General features: G+C 38.5%; 1 protein-coding gene across 2 annotated transcripts; it reads right to left on the minus strand.

Annotated features, from left to right (window-relative positions):
• Window positions 1-430: 430 nt before the first annotated feature.
• On the minus strand, window positions 431-25,685 carry TRMT11 (tRNA methyltransferase 11 homolog). Of its 2 annotated transcripts, XM_057363605.1 has the most exons (13): window positions 25,574-25,685; window positions 23,588-23,653; window positions 22,782-22,855; window positions 21,467-21,548; window positions 21,279-21,371; window positions 20,127-20,261; window positions 18,370-18,526; window positions 13,822-13,902; window positions 13,010-13,174; window positions 11,572-11,644; window positions 10,590-10,721; window positions 7,307-7,427; window positions 436-1,943 (listed from the first exon to the last, which is right to left on the minus strand). In XM_057363605.1, the coding sequence occupies exons 1-13, from the start codon at window positions 25,646-25,648 to the stop codon at window positions 1,812-1,814; spliced, it is 1,386 nt and encodes a 461-aa protein (XP_057219588.1). In that variant the 5' UTR covers window positions 25,649-25,685; the 3' UTR covers window positions 436-1,811. The 2 variants fall into 2 exon arrangements, with proteins under 2 accessions (XP_057219589.1, XP_057219588.1); XM_057363606.1 differs by lacking the exons at window positions 20,127-20,261; window positions 21,279-21,371; window positions 21,467-21,548; ... (1 more) ...; window positions 23,588-23,653; window positions 25,574-25,685 and adding an exon at window positions 18,641-18,705 and having other exon boundaries at window positions 431-1,943.
• Window positions 25,686-25,752: the final 67 nt, after the last annotated feature.

Raw genomic sequence — 25,752 nt, forward strand, 5'->3', positions numbered from 1 at the left:
AGCAATATCTGATTAGCCAATTTGATGCAGTACCCCAAACATACTGACAGTTTCTATTCAAAATGGTATCCTTCAGTAATGACAGAGCTGGTATGTACGGACTGCTAAACAGAGGCCCATACCACTACTGCTGAAGGGACTGGAAGTTGGACCAGGCAGAGGAGAAATAAGCAAAATAATTTTCATTTGAATAGACAGAGCCAGATTTGCCACTTCCTTACCTCTTGTATAATCACATAGATCATGTGTAAGGAAACTTTCACAAAAATTGAGTTATACATGCATAATAAATAAATCTAGAAAAATTCCTTGCCTATGAAGAAYGGAAATTAATTTTAATTTGTTAAGTAAGAAAAGCTGAATGCTAAATTGTAATAATGAAATGAAGACAGGTTTTTAGAAGGAGTATGTTTTTGATGTAATATTTGAAAGTGATCAATTCAAATTCYGCTTTTGAAAAATTTTCTGAGCTTTGATCTTGCTCCAAGTTGAGTCCAGAACAACTATTATATGGCTGACATTAAAAGTGTCAAAACAAAGTGATTTATAATGGAAACAGAGAAAATAAATCACTATTTGAGAACTTTTTAACACACCACAGATTAGATCCAGAAGGCCAGACTAAGCTGTCATTGAGTYTGTAAGCTTTCCTGCTGCAGCTGAGGACCACAATACACAAAAGAGCAAATTCAGTTAATKAACTTGATCAGATACACACAATGACCCTGGAGAGGCACTTAAAAATTATGATCTACGAAGATTCTAACAWGACCACAGTCAGTGACCTGCAGCAAACGGAGAAGCAGGGTTCCTCTGGCTGGAGCACAGATGCATTCACCAAAGGCCCTGCTGAAGAGTATGTAACCATATTTGACCACCAAAATGAGAAGARCCATTAACATCCTGAATTAATGGGCTTAGTGGTTTTCAAATGAGGTATTTTCATGATGGACGTGGTGTGGATTCAGCAAAGTCTGCCCTTTAACAAATACAGCTTAGGTTTCAAAGATTTGATTAGGCTTAATACCATTAGGGAACTATTACTGATTTTATGCTGTTGTTGTTACTGGTTTAACTATCAATTTCTGAACCAAAAATTGCAGACAGTTGGCTTGACCAAGMGTCAAGGTTTAGGAATGCAAAAGCAAATCCAAGGTACAGATGAGCTTCAGATGTGGACAGGCTTCATAGGCTTTAATAAGCCCTCCAGAGTTTGTCAGGTCACAGAGGTTTTTCCTTTGGTGGGKTGTGCATGAGCCCAGTTGTTTCTCTGCATTTGTTGTTTGTTTTAAGCACTTGTGACCTCAGCCAGAGCAAGTGGAATTCATACGAGCAATTACTGCATGCAACAATTATAAAAAACTCACGCCAACCTTGGTTTATTGTACACCATTTACAAAAAAATCAAAACAAATGAAAATGATCTTCTTAATCAGCAATCCCTTGATCACCACCACGTGTTTTTAAAACAGCCAGATGTTCACAGTTTAAGAAGCCAAATAATACTACTACATTTTTGTAAACGTTAATGGTGAAAGAACAATAATAATGGTTTTAGTCAATCATCATTAGTACTTGAAAGTACAAATATAAATTAAGACTCAAAAAACTTGTACAATAAAATCTGCTATAAACAAAGCTAATTAAAAAGAACTGCTCTCAACCTGGGTTGTGGGTTTCATCTTGTTTTAAAATTAAAAGCAGTATTTATTTTTCTGAAGCATCCAAATGAATGTCCACATCCAGATGTCCTTACAAAGAAACACGGGTCTTCATTCTTTTCTCATTTTTTAATCTGTTTATATAATATTTTACTTCTGATTGTCTTTTTCTTCCTTGGCAATCCTCTTTGTCACACCACTGAAATACTTCTCGCGGAAAGAATTGTGTCCCCTGTACGGCAAATACTGACCATCCAACAAGTAAGAGTTCTCATYTTGATCCTGTATGGCATCAAAAGGCAAATGTTAGATCTGAGGGTAGTATGTTCAGCACATATTGCCACTGGTTCACCTCCAGACTTGYTCAAACCATTAAGTGCAAGGGGGTAAGGTAGCTAGGCTTTTGTTTTACAATTCAGTGGCACACACTTGAGACACTGACATCACCTCAGCCAACACCACCAAAATCCCACCCTTACATGAATAAATGAGCACAGGTACCAATGCCACGCAGACTCCTACAAAGGAAAATACATTAATTACTTTCCAGAAAAAAAATACCATCTGGAGAATTCAGTCACTCAGGGGCCTGTGGAAGGCAGGTACAAACAGGAGAGAAATAGAGATGGCTAAAATGAGTTCCTACAGCTATTGAAGCACATTGAGAGAAATTTTTTTTGTGTGCAGCATTCATATATTTCTGAAAGTTAAAGTTGACACAGTAAATCCCTACACATAATACCTATTTGACACCAGYCAAGAACACAGTTTAGAAAATTGGCCCACTATATATACAAAGGTTTAGTTCATCATGTACTGTGGCTTTATGCAATTAAGATACTTGTCAGCTAACTTAGCAATGCTGTAAGATAAACATTACATCAAACTTTAATCTGAGTGTTAAATAAAACTGATGGCAACTTCTAAAARCAGTTTTACACTTCTGGGTGATGTCAGTTTATTATTATGCTCAACAGCAGGAAGGAACAGTGACAAGCAGCCTCACATAGAACAACTCAGTGGTGCAAGGAGAAAATAAAAACAAACACAACAGTAAGCTTCTATTCCACGTGTTTCTTCTCTTTTTTTTTTTTTTTTAACCCATGCAGTAACAAACACATTGGCTCATTACTTGAAAAAGTTTACAGTTATTTGTTCATATCTGAAAATAAAGTTACTGTGGAATGCYTCAGCATTAGTAAGAACATCAAAGTAGATTTTAGTCCATTATTTTCCTATTACAGAAGTATTACAGTGCAAGGTTGAACAGAATCCTAGTGGACAATCTCTCCCTTCAGCTATTTCATAGCCTTTGCAGGTTTTCACCTAGCATGATCAACACTTCTCCTAGCTTCAGATATCTTAATAAGCATTCTAAAGGTGAGTGAAAGAAAAGGATTTTCAACAAGACACTTGTGTGCATGTAGAAGGGCCCTCTTCTGGACACAGTGAGATATTACTGTGAAGTACCTCTCACCTGCTATCTCAACAGAACAGTCAGGGATGTGACACCAGCTTAAATTAACTTGCTAAATGTTCAGTGCCATGAGGAACTCTATTATGTAAAGCATCTTCACCAGTAGCAGCAGCTCTACTTAAATACTGCACTGCTGGAAAATAGGAAAAGAAAATTACTTCAGGAAACCCAGTGCAGGCACAGTACCACAGTACCACACCGTCTTTTGGTCACCTGTGGGAGACTGCCATCTCCAKTATTCTCAGGCTGATAACCAAGAGGCTTYTARCATGTTYGTGAAAAAAAACCCCAAAATTACAAAATTACTACACACAGGCAGGAAACAAGAAGGATTTAMGACATACTCATCTCACAGCCAGCCTGTACCCACTTTTCCAGACCACTGTGAGGTAAAGAACACTTGTCTTGAATTTGCAGAACACAAATCCTTCTTTGAGATAAAACATGTATTTTTATATCATTGGGATATGCTTCAAAACAAGAATGCTATATATTTCACTTATTTTGAGAAATGGGCAGCATAATTGACCCTGTAGATAATGATATATGGGTCAAAGACATTTTAACATAAAAATTAACCCCCACAACCTCTAAAAGGTCATGCAYGTGTACAACATTCATCTTGATTCCATAGGAAACAAAATGCTGGTTCAGAGGGAAGGGATGAAGGAAGAAGCTACCTTGYTCTCTACCTCCAAGCTGGTTAGGGCAAAGAGAGGATGTGCTGTGGAAAGGAAATTTAAGTAAAACACAGGCGTAATAGGGACACCTGCATGCACCACATGGAAATGGTGCACCACTACAGACCAGAATCTCACCTCAAAAATTCASGCCTCATCAAAAGTTCTGCAAACACCCTCACTAAATGAGAGAAAATCTGCAGTCAGGCATCGATTTCTTAGGAGAGATTGCGAAGGAAATTCCTGGCCCACATCACAATAACAGTTTAGGAGGTTCCATTCCCTACCTCTCCCCTGCATGGGCATGACTRTCTAATAAAGATGGTGATTGCTTAAAAACAAACAAACAAACACCAACAGAATTGAAATTGCTACTTAAAAAGATGAAAAGAAAAGAAGAAATCCTGATCTGAAGATACAAMTTCACAGTTGAGATCTTCTAGTCAAAACAGTTGTACGGACAGCATGAGAACTGATCAAAGTAACTGCAAGTCTTGGATTTCAGAGACTAAGGATTTTCAAACGAACTCTAACTTACAGTATTTTGTAYCAGGGAGCTGACAATCTGGACTACTGGAATAGGCTTCATTTAACTCTACAGACAAAATAACTTGGTAAAAAAAATCTTAATTAAACAATCTGTTATTTATTCTAAAGACAACATTAAAATAGGTAGTAGAAATCTCCAGTAAATAATAATGGAGATGCTGCATGGTAACAAGAAAATTTTGTTTTTCTTTAAATGCTGGCAAGTAATACGCAACATTTTAAAGGTTTTTATTAATCTAGCATGACCCAGTTCAGCTTCATGGTAATTACCCACATTTAGGTTTTGTTTAAAAAAAACTTTCCTAGCCTTATCACCGCTTCCTACCACTCTACATCTGGTGCTGGACAGTAGCTATAGAAACCACTTGTACTAACGTTATACAGCTATAAACAAAATGGAACAGTTACCACATCAGGGACAGAAGGGTCATATATCCAAGAACAGACACTGCTAAATACAGTAGGAAAAATTCAACACCAGTAACAGCTCTRGAGTGACCATGTGACATAAAATGCTTTGACCCATTCAGCAGGGTGGGTTTGTGTGCCTGATGCTTCATAGTCACTTCCTGGGCAATCATATGCTCAGTTTGTCCTTCAGTCAAGTTCTCTGTTTCATTTTACCATATAWTTTCTAGGCATCTCTCTTGGCATTAAAGAAGTGGGATGCCTTACAGGGACGGAGGAACATATGGCTCTGGGCTKAGGCTGCATTTCCCCCTGCCCTGTCCACCCTGGGTTTTGAGGGGACAGTGTGCAGAAGTGCTGTGGGGGAGGCAAGAGGTGGGTGTGCATTTTGGGGTGAATGCTGTGCTGGGAGGAACAGTGGCAAAAGTTGTCTATAATGGTAATTAAAAAAAAAAAACCCTACAACCTTAAATGTTAAAAACCAAACAACTGCTCTGCTCATATTGTACACATGCAGATAAAACCTTYTCATATCAACACTGAGTTCAGAAAGAAACCTTTTCCAGTTGGCACAATTTCCTTGTAAACTTAAAAAAGAACATACTAGATGCTTACCAGACAGTGAGTTATATACCACTTTTGTGAGGTTTTTAATTCAACATTTGATCTTCATGCTTATGATTTCTTATGATAGATCAAYACTTCACCTGGACATAACCCACTTTTTGCCTTCAGTTTGGTCTCCTTTTTATTACAAACAATGCCAACCAAATTGCACCAACAATTTCAGCAACTGACTGAATTAATCTCCAGTTCAAAGTTTTAATAAAGTGTTAACAGTGAAATCAAAATCTGCTATGAAATCTGCAATTCCTTATTGGTGGCAAACACTGGAGAAACYGAAGAACTGCATAATGACAGTAACATGATTTGTAACATTTTTCAGCCACTTGCAAGCACTGCATCAAGCTGAATTAAAAGGCAACCGAGGGCCTGTTACAAACCAAGTTAGTAAAGCAGACAGGAACTGTCTGGAAACATAAAAATGTTTGGCATATTCATAAAAATTCACTCTTTCAYTTAGGAAAAAGAAAAGCAGAGAAAACTGAAACCATTGAATTTTATGATCMTATCTGGTGAGTCAGAAGTATCCAATTCAAAGGTTGCTCAGGATATTAAGACAGGAAAAAACATGTTCCAGGCAAGGGATACTGAGGTGGGGAAATCTTAGACACCAAAAGAAGGCCCTAAACCAAGCAGGCAGTAGTTAAGGACTCAACATATATTCTGTTCTTTAGAGAAATTTTGCATCATCAGAAACTGTACATAGGTTCTGATATCTTTAAACTATCTAACAGACATCTGGAATCCTGAATGTAAGCACTTGCACAGTCTTATCTAAGCAGCAAGCCTGCCARCTAGTCTCAGGTGCTCAGAGCTAAGCATTTCCAGACATGAACCTGTCAAACCATGTACTGAAGAACAGGTGATGCACAAAAGGAGAGCAAGAAATGACAACGATCTATTTGCAGAAGGGTGGATATATTTCTTACATTAAAATATGTTACCCTACATCACTGGTAGCAATAAAACTGCTGCTGCAAACCTCCCTGAACACCCTGAGACACAATGTCAAAAACTCTCATAGTCTACTCTACTGGTTTGCTACTGGTGAAGTTGGCAGCTGCGAGGCTGAACTCCACACAGTCTGTTTATAAAAGTTCAGGTGTTGCTTGAAAACTGCAGTAATCACAAGCATTATGAACACAGCACTGAAACCCTGCTGTGTCATTAGTGCAAGCACCACACAGACACAGCAGTCTGCATCTCCTGTCATCTGAAACAGCTCTTCCAGCTGACAAGGAATGTACTAAACACTTGCTCACTGAATGTGTTTTCATTAAGAATTTGCCTCACATTTGTTTAGCATCTCTTCTAATAGTATCAAGTGAGAGAAGTAGCAAGAATGGAAAGGAGACCTGAAYGCAATATTCCTTGGTCCCAATGCCTCAGGAGAGGCATTTACTGTGTCACAAAACAATTAAATGGAAAAAAAGAGCCAGTGTGCCTTGCTGTATTTGTCAAAACTTCAGTATTATTTCAAAAGCTAAAAWGTACCACTCTAAAAATGAAGTAATAAAATTAAGTAAGGTTTACCTGTACTGCAAGACCCACAAAGACATTTAGTATTTACTTGGGCATCGAGATAYACTTTGAAATCAATAGAAACTTAGCCATTGTGGCAAAAACTCTGTGGATGGGATTCACAAATAACTGTAAGATCAAAGATCTTTTTCACACTGTCAAGGGGCTTTTTAGGGATGAAGAGTTTACCAAAACCTAAGAATAAAAAGGAAGAAACCAAAACCAGAACCATCCCTTAAATCACTACTCAATTTTACAAAAGCTCTAACTCTGATCATAAAAACCAAAATGTGACAGAAAACAAGGATCAAATGCTGAATAGCACAAACTAATCACGAACACAACAGTTACTATTTTATACAATATAATCAAGAATTCAAGCTTACCTTGAATTCTTTCACCTTTTCCATRGTTATGAGGCGCCTTGATGTGTGGCTGGAAAGCATCTGCTCGCAGTTGCTAATAAGTTTCAGGCACGGATGGCGGGGAATGATCTCTTCTGTRTATCTGGAAGAAATAAACATTCATAGTGCTGTAAGCCCATGAAGTGGAAGATTTGCAWCTGAAACAAAATTCTTACAGACTCYTCACAAAAAGGCTCACAGGAGAAAGTTGTTATGCACTTTAGCCTGATTAAATAAATTCAGATATTGGTGCTCCAGAGTTTTGACATSACATATTCCAATCATTTTGTGACATGCAATGTGTAGAATAAATTGAAACCTCACAGTMAAGAGACAGTGCCCCCCACATTTTCCACATGTATTTAAATGATGTTAATGTAGGCACACATGGGCCTGCCCGTATAATTTCAAGGAGAAAATATCTCAGCCAACCAGGAATAATAACTTACCCAGCTGGAGCTGTGATTTTAAAAATATATTCCACAGTTAACATATATGAAGTTGCAGTAATAAGAGACTTTACTCTGGCTCCTCAAAAGGAGATYATTACATTTCAATTTCAAATCTTACTAAGCCAGCTCCTATGAGACAGTGACATTCCTGAACTTCAAAACTTGGTGTTACAAATTTATCTCATTGTAATTACTTTTTCTTATGCCAAGAAAAGAAACCCCACTATCATTTAACATCAGATAGGATATAATTATAAGCCAAYACTGCTACTATCTACAGAAGCAAGAGTTACAGTGTTTTAAATGTTCCCCTTCATAAGCGTACTATTTTCYAAATAAAAGTGTTTTTTCTAAATTGCTTTAAATCCTTCTATTTCTCCTAATGCTGAAAGAGAAATTTAAAGTTTTAAGAGATTTGCATGGAACTACAGCAGCAAGAAGTATTGACCTAGCTAGTATGATAAATATGACATGACATATCCTTCCTATAAACTGAAACATGTATTAGTCATTTATTCGTAGATTATGTAATTAGCTTTCATGTGATAGTTACTAAAACAATACAAAGAAAATGGGTTCTGGCACTGTTAGGGACTATAATTTTGTACCAAATGCCTGCTGCTAGATTCTCCAATGCTTGGGGGTCAGCCGAAGTCAGACACTGAAATGTCGAACTAAACACCTATGACTTGAATTTAAAAGGTACAAGGGAGGAGATTTACATTTCTCCTGAAAAGAGGTGGTTTTTCTGAATGAAAGTAAAGCTGTTGCTATGGGAAAAAGTCAAATGTAACAGCTTAAAATAGGATCCATCTAGGTGCTGGTGGAAAACTTGGCATTTCTTAAAATAACAATGAGCTGTTAAAGAAGTAACTCAATACCAAATACAGATCTGCAAATAAGAAAAATCTCAAACAGTACTGCCTCTTTGCTTTGCTCCAAAATTTCAAGACCACAAAACTATCTCTCAGTCRCTTCTTGTGTAGAAACAAGTATCTGCTTCTACTAGGTAAAGTCAGAACACACTTTTGACAAAGGTGATTAATTCTCAAGTGCTTTTTCTATTACAYGAGAGTTTTGATGCATCCAGTACCACCAAATTGTCTCTTTCTCTTACAAAGGTAGGAGTTCTGCCATTATATTTTAGAAGTCTCTCTCCATAATCATACAGAAGGCTGTAATGGAATTAGAAGAATTTGGACTTAACAATGATTTCAATGTCAAATTGAAAGAGTAAACTTCGGAGTGAGATGCTATCTTGTAGAGGGAGAGATCATTATCACTTTGTTAAAAAGCCTTTTCTGCTAGCATTAAAGCATCTATTTATACATTTTTTTAGGTAAAACTCAGAAACAAGTAAGAAATACAGAAACAGTGGTTTTAACARTCATCCAATTCAATACAGTTTCAGTTTTAATTTAAGGGTAACATACAAAGATCTCAAAAAATGAAACTGAAGGCGGGTGTTGCCAAGGACTATTTTTTCACACCACTTACTTTTTTCAATGTCCACATGTTCATTATTACAGCTGAAAATACAGTGACTATCCTAATATTCCATGCTAATTCTAGCAACTTTAGTGTTTCAATTCGTACTTGGATGTACAAATTCACTTCAAACAGACCTCCCCAAAACAGCAGCTAAAGTTGATCCCTAATGTGCAGCACCAAGTTATCTGAAGTGAAACACTTTACACGGCTGTAGTGAGGAAGMATGCTTTTACCAAAGTTCAATGAGCAGACAGAAAAACTCTTATATCTTGACAAACAGAGTAAATTCAGTAATCCCAAACAGATTTTATTGACATGAAAATTAGCTATAATACTATGAGTGGCATTCATTACTTTGTCTGTGAATTGTCTTACAAGAAAAAAGGCCTATGATACCAACTCTATCATTTACTAAAAAATGCAAACTACTAAGTACACTCTCCTGTTACAGAAGCATGCAAYAGAAATGGCTACTTTTGATTTCCAAATTTTCAAAATARCATATRGCTATTACAAGCCATTTCTATGGTGAAACCAGGGAATATATATCAGCATAGTATGACTGYACACAGAAATACATCACACTGTAGAAACTACCTTCAGAGCACATGTRTATCTGGAAGACACCTTGAAACCACTACTGTACATCAACTCCTCACTTTAGAGTGAAAAATTTTTACAAAAACAAAATAAAAAAACCCTCAATCCTAATCTAAGAGATGCTGAACTCAGGCATACAAACAGCTGTTTTTCCTTACAAACTCAGTTCTGACCCCAGGCAGCACTACCGAGCAGACTGGATCCCGCAGTCTCTGCTGGCCTCTCTCGTCCYTAASAGGGCTGCTCCCGGATGCTTCCTGMCTCTTACTGCCATCTCTCGGTCATTTGACTTTTATTTCTCAGAAGAGAGCTAAATTAGTAGTGCTAAAACCCAAAGAACCAAGGATGTTCTTTACAGCATCTTGTCACACATCTCTATCAACTACTCTAGCAGAAATATACACTAATACCAGCCTTGCTCCTACTGCCTTAGAAATATATTTGCACCTTGAAAGCTTAACTGTCTAAGCTTAAACCTCAACCCACTGGATATGCATTTGCAATTATATGTAAATGTATTTTCTGTTTGATAACAGTCAGGAATTACCTCCATTCAAAAGTTTTGTTCAAAATCTGTTCTCCCTCATACAAAATTTTAAAATACAAATTCTGGGCATTACTCTTAAGCGCTGGTACTGTGGAAGCTCCAGCTTCCAAAGGAAAGCACAGTGAGAATGCAGTATCCATTCTGACACAACACAGCAGAAATCAACAGTACATACTCAGGCCTGTATATGGGCAGCCAGTAAACCAATCTTCCTCCCATCACCAGACACTCTGCTGCAAACTTCAAGAGGTCAAAAAAGATGTCACTTAGATGATAACTGGATGGAACGAAGAAGTGATTTTCTGTGCTAAACAAAAGATGTACAAGGGTAAACAAACACAAGAGCACAGGTAAAACCTGATATTTTAATTAATTAATAAATATGATAATAATGATGATGATAATAATAATAGTAGTAGTAGTAGTAATAATAATAATAATAATAATAATAATAATAATAATAATAATAATAATAATAATAATAATAATAATAATAAAAACTTGATACACTAAACCTCAAAAGCACTATCTGAGCTTTGCAAAACTAGCTGGGATAATCCAGGAGTACAACTTCTACCGTGAGCAACATGACTTCTCAAGTTCCCCCCTAACTGTCTCCTTGACTTCCACACGTATTAAAGATGAGTTTAAAGAACCACAGGTATGTTTGCAATAGTTATTTTGCACAGCATCTTTCTAAAGGAATTAGAGTAAAAGTCAGAAAGCAAGGAAGGCCAGGTAGTGGAAGAGTGATGTGCAATCTCTGAAGAGAAAGGAGCAGTGGAAAATGCAAAAGAAAAAAGTTAATGTACAACTCCAAGTATTCCATTTTAGACTGATTTTGCAGCCTGCAGGAATTAAAAACAAATTTCTGAGAACAAGAAATACAAGGTAATCGTGGCTCACAGAGTTGAAAAAYAGGATTGAAAATCTGAACACATGCAAAAGATAAGGAGGGAGAACAACACCAAGAAGATTCCAGGAAGTGACATACTGGTTTTGCAAACAAAACAAAAAGGGTTTTTCTTCTTTAATTATAATTGCTACCGTTTTTTAAATTGCTGACAGCCAACCAAGAAGTAATAAAAGTTTCTAAAACTGTAACCAAGTTTCCATGAAGACATTTATATTCTACCACAGATGAAACACTTCCCTACCTTCTTTCAACAGACTTAACTGTTTCCTTTTGTGATTCCATTCTGCGAGGGGCTTCTCTGATACCATATGGTGCTAGACAAAGCAAAAGCAAAGCGCAGAGATGGGAACCTCATCCTTTGTCCAAACAACATACAATTCCACCACACATACACAAAAGTGCACAAACTGTGGCTTATACAAAGTTTAAAAAAAATGAAAGCTTTTATAAAGTAAAAGTYTGCAGGGAAGTTTCTTCAATATCTATTGAAAGTTTCCTGCTCCAAAAAGTTATTTTAAAACTGTTTCAAAGAAAGCCCTTCAGCTGTAAGAGCTTCTACCAACCTATATGTTCTACACCACACGTAAGACAATGCCTTCCTATTTTGCTTGTTAAAAGATGTTATTTAACTTTTCAACAGGTMATAAATAACCCCATCTTTTTTATTTGGACACAAATATGAGCCCCATAGCACTTAACTAACCTTTTTCAAAATGAAATGAAATACATTGGAATTTCTTGTCAGYGCATTACACAAATGGTAATTCTCACACATAAGAACCAAAGACTGCTTTTTCTCATACATTGTTTTGCACATTTCTAGTAGCAYAACATACTTATTTCATGTTCAAAACATCTGAGTTTGAGAGACTTGTTTCAGCATCATGGAAGCATCAATGTAAACACCACAGAAGTTCTACAAATTGTGTCCCACTCAGTTCTAAGTCYATATTAATACTCTACACTGTCTTGTTGCCAGACAAAAAAAAATTACTAAGCAATCCACAAAGAAAAGTCACACTCCCTATTCCTAACTAATATGAATGTGTCATTTTAAAAGCCAGCACCTGAGATCASAAATTGCTGTATCAAGATCTTTMATTTATTCCCTTGATTCCTTTTCCYTCTCATATAAGACAAATAGKGTTTAGCACATAGGTTCCTAAAAGAGCAGAGGATTCTTTCAGACTGCTCCTGATTCCATTAGTTAAGTATATTGGAAACACATTAAAATTTCTCTTTGGAAGCACTACAATAAGCACTCAACGTAAGTCTCCAGCAGTCCATCAGAGATGCATGGCAGACTCCAAGGTGCTGCCAAGAGCACAATCAACCATTCTGGTAAGAAGTCTCTGTGCATCAATCATGTTAGCTTTTGCTGAAGGAGACYTCTTCAAAGGATGATTTTCAGCCATATTGATTTYTGCTGYGGAACATAACATTCTCTCCATGAARAGAAGCGTCATTGCCAGTTTTGTTACACACTTATAACTATCCTTCAAATAAATGCAGGGACATCAAATGCAGATYCAATTTCAATAATGCTGCTCCCAAGAATCACCTCTGGAAACATGGAAACTGCAAACCAGTTTCCACTCATCCAGACATTTAATCAATGGACATAGGCAATAATGTTTTAGTCACTGTTATTGGGCAACAATAGGCAGGAACAAACTTACGGTCTGTAATGATTGCATCGAACAACATCCCTTTTCTCCATATTGGTCTTGAAGAATCAGCAACAAGTGCATCGAGGTAGTATTTCTCTAAACCATACTGTCGGAGATTAGCTCTGATATTTTCATCTGGCCCTCTCCATTTCTGGTTCTTTCTGCTTGCCTTGCCTGGGAGGGGAAGGGGAATAGAATAGGTAAAAAAGCATACTCAACAAGAAACTATTCTGGAAGAAAAACTTTTCATATACTCTACCATTTAAATTCATGGAAAATAATTAAATGTCACAAAAAAAACCTGTCAAAAGTAATTGCAATAAATTTCACAAGTAGTAAGGAAAAACAAAAATACGTGAGCAAAGTTCAGCTGCATTTATCTGCTGCATAGGGTGTCAAAGAACACATTTACAAAAAGGTTAGTTTGCAAGATGCTCTCTCCATCCAGCACTCACAACCCTGTCCACTACGTCAAATATAATTTGTGTATTTTCAGGGAAGTAAGAATGAAAATAAGAGTTCCTGGGTTACGTTATGAGGAAATTCCCACATCACAGGCTAAAAGAGCACACAGCTGTGGTACTTATTATTTGGAACTTTGTTTTGGTTTCCAGTGTTCTTTTTAAAAAATATTTCCTGCTTAAAAGTAAGACAATATCTTAACTAGCATACATATAAAGTGGTGAATAAAAATATGCATGACCAAATAAATCCTGTGAAGATTAACATTGCCTTAAAATCCRCTAAGTATCATCTGCTAACATCAGTACTCTTAAATTCCAAAGAGCAAGATTTCAGTGGCTTWGAAATACATAACATACCTAATCCATGGATTGTGTTGTAATCTATATCAGTACCACACACATATGCTCCRAAATGTGCTGAGGAGATTAGAAGGCCACCTATACATGGGAGAAAAGAGAAAAGTATAAACTTCTGTCCTAAATGTTACCTGTGTTAGGATTTTTTCCTCAGGAATTTCAGGAGTCTATACCAGTAGCACACTAGACCCAAGGAAAAAAAAAACAAAAACACTAAAAAAAGAAGTAAAACTATCAACCAGTTAGAATCACTATGTAATTAAAATCAGAAATAGTAACACTAAGTTCTTTGTCTGCTACACATGGTTTTCCTTATCTTGATATGTCCTTTGTCACTCCTTATCTCTGGAGACTGTTCAGGAGTTTTGTTTAYGGTTTTCTGKTTTTTAAAGCAGCAAGATCCTTTAGCATCACATGAACCARAACTTTTGATTCTACTTTGCAAGGAGCAGAATTTCAAATTGTTGTCACACAATTTGAAAAATTGTCACCAAACAAATGGCAGTTCTACTGTGTCTGTTCTCAAAGCCTGTTGCTTTTAACTGTGTAAAAATCAAACTTGTATAAGGTGGCTATTCCCATATTGTAAGAAATAATGGTCAAGAGCCTCACAATTGTAAATACCCGCAGTGTAAACACAAATATTAAAAAAGTTTCTGTAATTGAAGTGTGAAAACTACATATAAATGCATTCATCTCTGAGTATGCTGCCTGTTTTGTCAGTTTTACCAGTGTACTTATTCTGTAATAAAACCAGTTTTTTTTAATTGTGACTGCTAATCGCTGCTATTGTGACCCACCTTCCTAATTAAAAAAAAAAACCCTACCAAAAAACCATGTGATTTCCTCTTGAAAATGACAATAGCTGAACAGAAAAGAATAAATGACATTATCTCTTATGAGCTTCCAAATGAAGCAATGGACAGACTTCAGAAGATGACCAGATACCTGTGTGCCCAAGTTATTAACAAAGAGGTCTGTAGCTACCAGAATGGTTTAGAACAGAACAGCAACTGAGGACAAGGCTGTGAGCCCCACTGATGTCAACAGTCCCACTAAACAAAGGGGATGACTGGTGCAGGATGTAGGGCTGACAATGTACAAGCTGGCTGCACTGCCCTGAGCCACCCATGCAGCACCAACAAACTCTAATGTGCCCTGTGTGCACCAGGTAACTTCTACACCATATGGTAACAAACTCTACCAAAACCAAAGGTGAGTGAGAAAAAAGAAACCTTTAAAATGCCTCTGCTTTTTCTAGTGAAACGGATCAGGGAAAAGTAAGGTTACTCACCCCAAAGGAATCACCCATTTCCCTTCTTGGCTGCAATCCCTCAGAACAGATGGGCAGTACATCCAGAGGGTCAAGACAAATTTAGCTAGCCCTGACCCCAAGTAAGGCATACCACCCAGTCCTATAAAAAGAGTAAGAAAAAAAATCCTTTGCCCATCTAAGAATATTTTTAATCACAGGCAAAAAAAAAAAAAAAAAAAAAAAAAARAAGCTTGGAAATCACAAACTTACAGATTTAATAAATCTCAGCTTGTACTTGTTCAATTGTGCTCACACAGAAGGGGCATGAATACTTTAATACTCTTATACGGCCAGCCTTTTGGATCTATTATATGCAACAGATGCATAAAAAGGATTAATCAGGGAATCACGCTGWCCCTGGTGACTTTTAGCAGCTTCATGGTGGCACCAAACTTCATGCCTTTCTATATACACTATTCCTTCACCTCTTCAGCACAGATGAGGTCTGGTCCCTCCAGGATGTCAAAGAAAAATATCCTGTCATTTTTCAACTATGCAGTACCACAAGTATCTTCCAAAGGAACCATCAACAAAATTACTGAGATAAACTGAACCAACTATCCAGGATGAAACATAAAACATTCAGGTGAAAGACTTGATTTATYTTTTCAGAAGCTTCCAGGTTTCCTTCCTCCCAACACTGAGGAAAGAGTATCTAAAACAGTTTATAGAAACACAATCTTGGCCGTTCCAGCTCTGCTCTACAATAAAATGGAAAATCAAGTCTCCTAAAAGTCAGCCTGGTCAAAGAGCACTTTATATTCCAAGGACAAATGCCAATTGTCCACTCTTACACTAATGTGAAAGACTTGCGATTTGGCATACGCAGCAAAAAATAGTTTGTTTCCAACAAGCAAGAAGCACTTTGCAAGGCCATTCTGATTTGGTACTATTTACCTTTCCAATGTAAAAAATCAGGCAGAAACCCAGCCAGGTAACAAAGCTGCACCAATAAAGAAATCTGAAGTGCAGTTCTTCAAAATGCTCCCCAGATCCTGAATATATTTTTTCAAACCCATCAGCTCAAAATCACTGCATCACTCTAAACTCCAGACTACTTCCCAGAAACACCAGTGACAGGGCAGTGTTGTACTGACAATCTTGAAAATCTTCTAAAGGTCCTCAAGAGACAACTGAAATTCCTGAGGTTTACTCAACAGAAATGAAAAAAACACTCTTATTTACTCATAAATATTGACAATATATGTTGACAAATGACATGCCGCCCAGTATCTCCAGTGTCCTCTTTAATCTCTAGSCTTTATATCACAAATATCTAGAGCCAAACATTTTTTTTAAATTGTAATTCAAACCACTAGATAATTTAGGAGAATTTTGTATATGTAACTTTTTGAACTGAAACACAACATTTATCTTGAATTTCTAGAGCTTAACCATTCATATGTGATTCTTTTTCTTCTGTCTTTATCCTTCCTATTTTTCCTCAATTTCGCTCCCAAGAGAAAAAACACTCTCAGAGATTCTTTTTCATAATTTAAGTTAGCAGAATTYATACTTAGACAAAAAGCCATAGGTGCCAAATGCTGAAAGAGGTAAKTAGCAGAATTTCCTGAACCTTTCAAAGGACAAGCACAAGGAAGAAGAGATAATTTCATAAGATATTATGCAAAAAAAAATCATATCATATATGAACAAAAATGTAAGATAAAAAAAGAGTTCACCAAACCCTTCTGTATAATGTTATATGTCAATTTTCTATGGCACATGCTAGTAAGAATTTATTCTACTAGTGACCTTACTAGTATTGTCTTCTCTCTCCTTAACTTCTCTACAGTGACCTCTGCAGACAATTAACTTCAACTTCCCATCAATGCAAGTATTTTAAAATCGATGCATCTCACATGTGGTCATCTTGAATAAAGTTCAGCAAGTTGAACATGAGCCAGCAGTGYCCTGGCAGCCAGGAGGGCCAACCTTGTCCTGGGGTGCATCAGGCACAGCATCGGCAGCCGGGCAAGGGACGAGATTGTCCTGCTCTGTTCCGCACTGGGGTGGCCTCATCTTAAGTGCTGGGGGCAGTTTTGGGGGCCACAATATAAAAAAAGAAATTAAATTATTAGAAAGGATCCAAGGAGGGCAATGAGGATGATGAAGGGCCTTGAGGGGAAGCCATATGAGGAGTGGCTGAGGTCACTTGGTCTGTTCAGCCTGGAGAACGAGACACTGATGCGATATCCCACTGCAGTCTGCAACCTTCTTCTGAGGGGAAGAGGAGGGGCAGGCACTGATCTCTTCTCCGTGGTGACCAGAGACAGGACCCGAGGGAATGGCCTGAATCTGTGTCAGGGGAGGTTTAGGCTGGGTTATCAGGAAAAGGGTCTTAACCCAGAGGGTGGCTGAGCACTGGAGAGGGCTCCCCAGGGAAGTGGTCATAGCACCAGCCTGACAGAGTTCAAGAAACAATGGTCTAACTCTTGGGGTTGTCCTGTGCAGGGCCAGGAGCTGGACTCTGATGATCCTCGTGGGTCCTTTCAAATTCAGGATGCTCTATGATTGTACTCTAAGATTCTAAAATCCAGGTCAGAACACAGCCTTTGTTATATTTTTGAGAAACCTACTATATGTAGCTTAACACAATATACTCTGGTATAATTATATACCTGAGCATATAACCTGACACAATAGATCAGCTATTTCACATACAGCTGAGTTTTCCTGAGGCAAAAAGTATTTCTATGCCATGCACAGTAGTACGTGGAATAAAAGCTCCCCCTYCTGGCTAAGGTCAGAAGAGCTCAGCTGAGGAAGTAATACCTTGTGCGAGCAATATTATCCTGAAGACAGGCTGTAATGCCACAACAGTGTTCCTCACTGAATGCTATGACCTCACTATTGCTGCTGTGTTGTATGACCAGAAGTGCCCTCAGCATTCCTCTAAAGAGCCGGTGCTAAAACGCTGCTCTTYGTAATATCCTGAAAGTGACTGCAGGAAGTGCTTTAGCCAAATTCCARTTCATGGACACTTTGATCTTAAGCAGTCCACGATACATGGATTGAGTGCAAAATAAACTATTTATGTATTTGGAAGTTGGTTTCCTTCCCGCAAAATCCTATTCAGGTTAACAAACCACTCATTTTATAAACACCATTTTGCCTTTGGTATCRTCTCAAATACCAGTTGAGCACCAGAAGCCACGGCACCAGGTAGAAGAGTGGAGCAAGTACTAACACAATCTTCCAGTTTTTCCCACCAGTTGASAAAAAAAATATACCTGTTCCAACAAATGGATCATATACAATATCATTTGGCTTTACTCTCCCATGGTTTGCCATGATGAAAGACARGCAGGCATCCATGCTTGTATTTCCAATAAAGTGTCTCTTCTTTACACTGTAGGATTCGATGAGCTCTCTTTGGCCATCTGCAATCTGTTGAAACATTTAAAAACCCTGTCAGGTCCTGGATACAAGATATAAACAGACAGGCCAACAGACTTGCTTAAGTGACACCATCCAAAACCAGGTAACTTCATAGCACATCACCTTGCTTTCTGACGTCTGAAAATATGACAGACTTCTTTCCAAGCAACAGATATCTTGGTTCAACACCTAGGTAAATTCTTCAAGACAGAGGTTAAAAACATACAAACAGTTTAGAGGGAAAATTCTTTCAAAGAAACTACAATTAGAGTAACTTCGCTATTATTCTAAGTATCAGAACAACAATTCCTGGCAATTCAGAGTTGAAAGGATTTMAAAAATATGAGGATTAGAAATGCATGTTAACACGTGTGCACACACACACTCATGCTTAAGGTCATACAGAACWTCTTTCTTCACTGGCATTTCGGTCCCACTCAAAATCTAAATTTAGGATAGTGTTGGCAGATCAGAATTTAAGGGAAAAGTAAATAAAGACCAAATGCTAATGTTTTTACATCASACTTCCAAAGTATGCTGGAGAAAACCAAAGCAATGCAGAACAAAACACATTCAAACACTATCCAACACTATAACCCCCATCTCTGATCAGCATCAATCTTACAGGGTAAACAAAATACACTTGCCTATTTTTTTCAGGTTGGCTTATCATTTTTAAACACTTCAGGAATTCAGCACAGATGGGATAACAGCTGCAATATTTTGCAGCATTGCCTCAACCCAGGGTGCTTGCACATTAATCATAGGCATGGAGAACATTCACYGGCCCTAACAGATCACCTGAATCTCTAACTTCCCTATACACAAGTCACTAACCATATTACAATCTCTGTCTCTCCCTCCTTCCAGGTCCCAGGACATTGCAAGCACATATTACCATCAGTGTTAAGTGTCATTCTGGGAGATACCCTTTTGAGAAGCCCCTTTTTCCTCAAAAAAGCCTGAAAGACCAGATGAAACTTCCTCAGGATACCCTAATAATGCAGCAGGCTTAGAGTGCATATGGCCAAAAGGCAAGAACAGTAGTAATAAAGACCACAGACGACAGGATCCAGTATTTGTACTTGGTTCCTACTGCACAGTTGGTGTTCCTTTGGGCTTTGGGCTGGACTCACTGATTTCCACAGCCTCAGGGATCAGTCTGCACCTTTCCATGGAGGTGCCTGTCAGGATCACCTGAAGCACTTACAGAATGCCACTCCACAGGGCCACAGGCCACCTACAGTTCTGTAAATCTTTCTGTGTTTGAAACACACTGCTGGTGYTTTCAGCTGCACCCACAATAATACAACACACCACCACAGCTGCACAGTCTCATTGTGCTGAGCTCTCTCACTGGATGGCAAGATAAGGTGCATTCCCAGATACAATTTCACTTTTTTCCAACTCTAAATTGGTCAGTAAAGCCACTTTTTCTAGTCACAGTAAGGACTTCCAAGACTTGCATCAGAGTATTATGCAATTACAGATGCAGACAACTGTATTTTCTGTTTCTGTTAAAAGTCAGAACATTTTTTACATTCAAACTGAATAAATACTCTCCCGAAAATACAAACTTATAAGAACTGAGGCAAGCATACTCACGCACCCATCTACCAAAATACAGATGATTGGGCTCTTCTGGAACATCATTTGGGTTCATTCCATAATCTTCCAAAATCCAAAAGATRTGTTGTGGATTCTTTAAATTTACTTTTCCTTTGAATGGCAGAAATTCAAGGGCCTATACAATGAAGAAAAAGAATAAAAAAATAAAAACCAAGGTCAATTTTTTTTAAATGGGTACCTGCCTCCTCAAGAAAAAAAAACCAAACAAACCAACCAAAAAACCAGCAAAAAACAAACCACTTCACTTGTGAGAAATGGTATATTAGCATTAAAAAGTACATTCAATTTTCTCTGGAGTTTTGAAATGCCTTTCTTGTAAASAAAAATAGTTCTAATTATCAAGGATTAGAAATCAGGAACCGTAACACTTTTTATTAACTTCAGAGGACATTAAATGTGTACACTAACTATCCAATTTTCAATTTATAAAAACAACACTGATGATGAACAATGGGATGTGAAATTTCAGTGATGTGCAGCTACAATTTACATACTCAGCWTTATTTCACATACACAAAAACTGAACAGGGAAGAACAGCTACTACTAATACAGATAATTTCAGTCCCTGTAAATGAAGTAAATTGAATAAACAGCTGCCAAAATAGAATGTGGAAGAGTAGAAATAAACAGTAATTTTGAAAAAAAAAATTTAATTAAAATACTGGTATAGTTAGGAGGAGAGCACGAGTGCAGACGACAAAACAAGAGATCTGCACACAATCCATAGCTTGCWGCTGAAGACAATTGTTCCACATTTTGCAACAATAAAAGCCTAATAAGGAGATCAAGTAACAAATTCTCCAAAAATTTAGCACCTAACTTTAGTCACTTGAATCTTATAGTTTTGAGCCATAAGCTTCAGTTTCCCAGCACACCGAGCTGAAATCAGCACTGATATTTGTTTGTTTTTGTAGATGCCTTACATGGCTGGTTTAGAGGAAAAAAAAAAAGTAAAGAATTTTGAGGGAATGTAAATTCAGACACAAAGATCTCATTCAGACCAGGTAAGAAATAAGCCAAAAAACTTCCTTAAGATCTTCAAGAAACCCAAATTGAAATACACTGACAGCATGGAATAAGAACAACATGAATAGATGAAACTAAACAAAGATTTCTTATCCATATACTTACATCAATCTTTTTTATTTTCTGTGCTTGGGTCAGTGTTTTATTAAATGTATGAATATGTACTTTGTAAGTAGAGTCTGACTGTAGATAAGGAAGCTGAAAAAAAAAAGGCAAGAACTTTCATAAGTAAAGATGCAGTGGTATTCAGTGGGCTTAAGGAACCATATTATCCAGATTCTTCATATGCATACCATCTTGTCCACTGGATAGTTCTTCAAAGATGCATAGAGCTCYCCTGCAGATCTTCCATGGCCCCACAGTTCAAATATAGACCTGAAATTACAAAGTTTTGGAGAGTGCAGTCACACAGAGCAGGGAAAAAGCCTTAAGATACTTACTGTTTTAAAAATCCTTAGGCGTCATCGTCTTAGTCTACATACTTATGCTTTACTTCATGAACTACTCGAGTGTGGCATCTAACTTTTGTCTGTAATAAGGACAGGTTTATTTTTAATCCTAGGCTGATATTTCACTGATGCTTTTCTTTGGTAACATACACCAAAAGCTTCAGAGCTTTTCATACTGATTGGCAGTGCAATGGGGGTGCTCCAGTGATCCTATTCTAAAACTATCACATCTCCCGACAGTCAGCAGTACGCCAGAGAAATAAGCCATGGGCTATTTATGCTTTCTACATAAAATCAGCATACATCAGYTGAGAGAGCATGGCGTGCAGAACATCTGCAAGCTGTTCTGTCATTTTTTACTTCCTTAGTTGCCTACAGCTACTTTTTGAAGTGCAATGCTCCATTCCTTAGGCAAGAGTGTAGAGCACAAGTAATTGTAGGGAAAATTCAACACTTGATATAATAAGCACTCAACAGGGACTATGCAACACTCTGCAGAGGGGCCCAAGCACTGAAGAACACAGCACAGACACCAGAAATTTAGAATGGTCAGAGAGACTTAACACACCTTTGCTGCTTCTCATCCTGAACCATAATTCAAGGTCTCTCTCATGTGCCCTCACTGGAGAGCAAATTATTCAGACACCTCTAAAAAGGACCAGCTGGAACAATCACTCTCTGGCATATTCCTGTGCTCCTGATTTTCCCACAAGGACCTCTGCTGCAGCAGTCTGGGCTGAAGGCTCATATGCCAGCACTAAGGGAGGGTGACACAAACTTTCCCTTCCAAACATGATTGTCAATTTCCACATATCACTGCTTTTATCTTTTAATTTCATACGTTTTTTAAAACAAGCCACGGTATAATCAACATTATACAAGGCACATAAAACATGAGTAACACAACAAGTACTGTCTCTAGAGTGAAGAACACCATTTCAAGACCCTGAATTGATCAAATACTGAGAAAAGAAGACAGGGATAGCTACATAATCAGGCCTGCAGGAGTCCAACAGGCTCCAGTGACACCTTCTCAATTCTAGAGGGAATTGGAGACTTGTTTATTTTAATACTCTATACAAAATTGATATTTGCCACAATATAACAGAACAAAATTGCACTGATTACGTTATTGCTTACAAGATTTTTCATCTCTTACTTTGCACAAACTGTCCGTTTCATTAGTCCCCTTGCCATCTCTTCTGAAGGAATATTGAGAATCCAAAATGGAGACTGAAATAAAGAGAAGGTAAGTGACGYAAATACTTAACTGGAGCACATCACATGAATTACACAATTACACAATTCTGTCCTATAAAAACAGAACACGCATACTGAAGATTTTAAAAGCTAATAAAAATTAAATCTGTTACCTTTAATCATACAGAGAACATGAGGATAAAATAATTGAGACAAAACCATTTACTCAGCTTAAATGTCTGAGAAATTCTGTTATTAATTTAATTTTTCCAATACTGACTTGGTAAAATTTTTTTTTCACTACTCTTAACTATTCATCCTCTAAAGATTAAAAACACCTCATGACACACACGCAGTAACTAAATCCCAATACCATGCTCTGACTAAGCACTGAGACCAGAATCATACAGCTTCCCAGCTGCACTCTTCCTCTGTCTCACTGGTTTAGAGGCAAACATCAATTCCAAACGGATATTGAGTATTTTCAGGCTTTAGCTTGTCTAAAAAGTAAGGAGAGCCTCCCAGCAGATGGCACTGCTTCTTTTCATGCTGGTAAGTGAAGACATCCCCAGGTGCATTTYGTGCATCTTTTTTTCAGTTCTGAGTCTTTACTGAAATTGAGAATTCCTCATTTTTGGGAAGATACCTGATTTTCCTAAGAAACCACAACATTTATTCAGCTACCTAYATTCACCAAAAATACTGTAAAGAACGTACTTGCATACCATACATACACTCAAGTAAAATATTTGATAGCTCACTTACATTTACACGAATTTCCTGCTCRCCACTGAATTGTCCACCACAAAGGGAGAGCAATGATGTTATTTCCTAAAGTGAAAATATAAAGGTCAGGCTTTAGAATCATTAACTAATGTCATAAAAAAGGAAAAAAAAAATAAAAGGTCAGCATAACAAATTCTAATGCAGATAGTGGGTGGAGCAGAWGTTCACAAATAATTTCAGATTGTATGTACTGTTCATGAACTGAAAAAAATTAAGACTTTCYTGCTATAAAAATAGCCTTCTCAGAATTCAGTGGCAAAGGTCAGGCAAATTTCAGTAATCCAATCCTACCAGTTTGGATATTCTCCTTCATCAGAATCTTTACTGTTCAATCCTGCACTCTCACAACGATATTTTTCTTACAGTATTACCCATTCTCTTCGTAAAATATTTTTCTGACTAATTCACATAAAAGTGACATTTCACTAGTAACRCTGACCCAGGGCCAGGATCAGCAGATCACCTGGCTAACAAAACTGTCCTTGTTTGTTTCATTAAGTTTCTGACAAATCATGTCCCTAACACAGCTCATCACAAAACCAAACAAACTGAGCAGCCACCAAACTACAAAAGGGAAATGGCTCAGCTTTCTTCAGCAGCTCTATCAATCAAATGTCACCAAAAACCTTGGTGATGATAAGAAGAAAAACTTTCTACGTTACATATGTATCATCTTTTAACTTCATTTGATGACCTTGCCTAAAGAAAAATCGGGTTGATCACAAATATACAAATTCAGCTTCCAGTCCCACAAAGCAAATAGTAAAAAGCAAGGCACAGAAGAAAACGTAAATGAAAACWAGGAAAGCACATGATTCAAGACACACTAAAAATTTCGTAACATGCAGAATGATGACYAACCAACTCTAACACAATTACTCTGTATTTCAGCACTATTTTGAACAACATACTATCCTGGATATTACTAGCTCTCAAGATGATGCTTACAAGAGCCCTTAGGCTATCAAAACTTGTTAAGGTGTACAGCACCTCTGTAAGTTGTCACGGGAAAAAAAATAATCACAAGTTAACTTTACCAACGGCATGGAAATAAACACTCAGGATCACAAGCCAAAAGCAARTACCCCTCAATGCCGCCGGTGTGACAGGACACCAGCAAGGCCTTGGAGACCTCTGATCCAGTAAAACCACGGGCCCTAGGACTACAGAGACGCCCCATCYCTGCTGCTCCCCAAATCTTCCTCCTGAAAACCAAGTTACCTGCAACCCCCCTGCCTCACACGTCTCCAGAACAGAGAGAATCACAGACTCAGTTTGGTTGTAAAAGACCTCTGGCATCATCGAGTCTAACCGATGAGTGAACACCAGCCTGTGAAGCAGACCATGGCACTGAATGTATCCCGTCTTTCCCTGAACACACGCAGGGATGGTGATTCCACCACCTCTCTGAACAGCCCATCGAGGAGGGCCCTCGTTGTGCCCAGGGCAGCACCAGCAGCAGTCATACGATTTAAATGAACTTTAAAAGTCACCAAAGCCAAAAACTTGAAAGTATTTTTGGAACCCTAGCTTCCACTGCTCACATGGAGCCCCGGGTACTCTGTTGGTGACCTCTCCCAGAGCCAGAGGCTCTGGAAAAGCGGCAAGGAAACTGCTGCCTTAAAGCCACCACGTGAGCGTGGGGCAGGAAAAGGAAAAAAAAGGGCGCCCCACGCCCGGGGGCCTCTTCCCACAGGACGCCGGGAGCGACGAGGGAAGGGGAGTCAGGAGCTCCTGCCTCTCTCCGAAAGAGGTGACGCCCGCCGGTGTCCGGCACACCCGGGCACACCCGGGGCCGCACTGCCCAGGAGCGCCCCGGAGGACAGGCGAGGCGAGGGGAGGGGAGCGTCCCGCCCGGCCCTGGCCCTGGCCCTGGCCCTGGCCCTGGCCCTGACCCTGACCCTGACCCTGATCCTGATCCTGATCCTGACCCCGGCCCCGGCCCCGGCCCCGCGCAGCGCTCACCGGCAGGCGGAACTCGAGGTGCTCCTGCGCCAGCAGCAGCAGATAGCGCCGCAGCGCCGGAGCCGCCAGCGCCATGTCSGAGCATCGCCCGCCTCCCGCATGCGCCGCCGGGAGGGAGAGGCGGGAGCGGCGGGAGGAGCCCGGGAAGGGGCGTGTGGAACAGAGACCCCCGCGGCCCC

Source organism: Malurus melanocephalus, unplaced genomic scaffold (assembly GCF_030028575.1).
Source record: "Malurus melanocephalus ecotype Western Australia unplaced genomic scaffold, MMel_1.1 scaffold_29, whole genome shotgun sequence".
NCBI classification, from domain to species: domain Eukaryota; kingdom Metazoa; phylum Chordata; class Aves; order Passeriformes; family Maluridae; genus Malurus; species Malurus melanocephalus.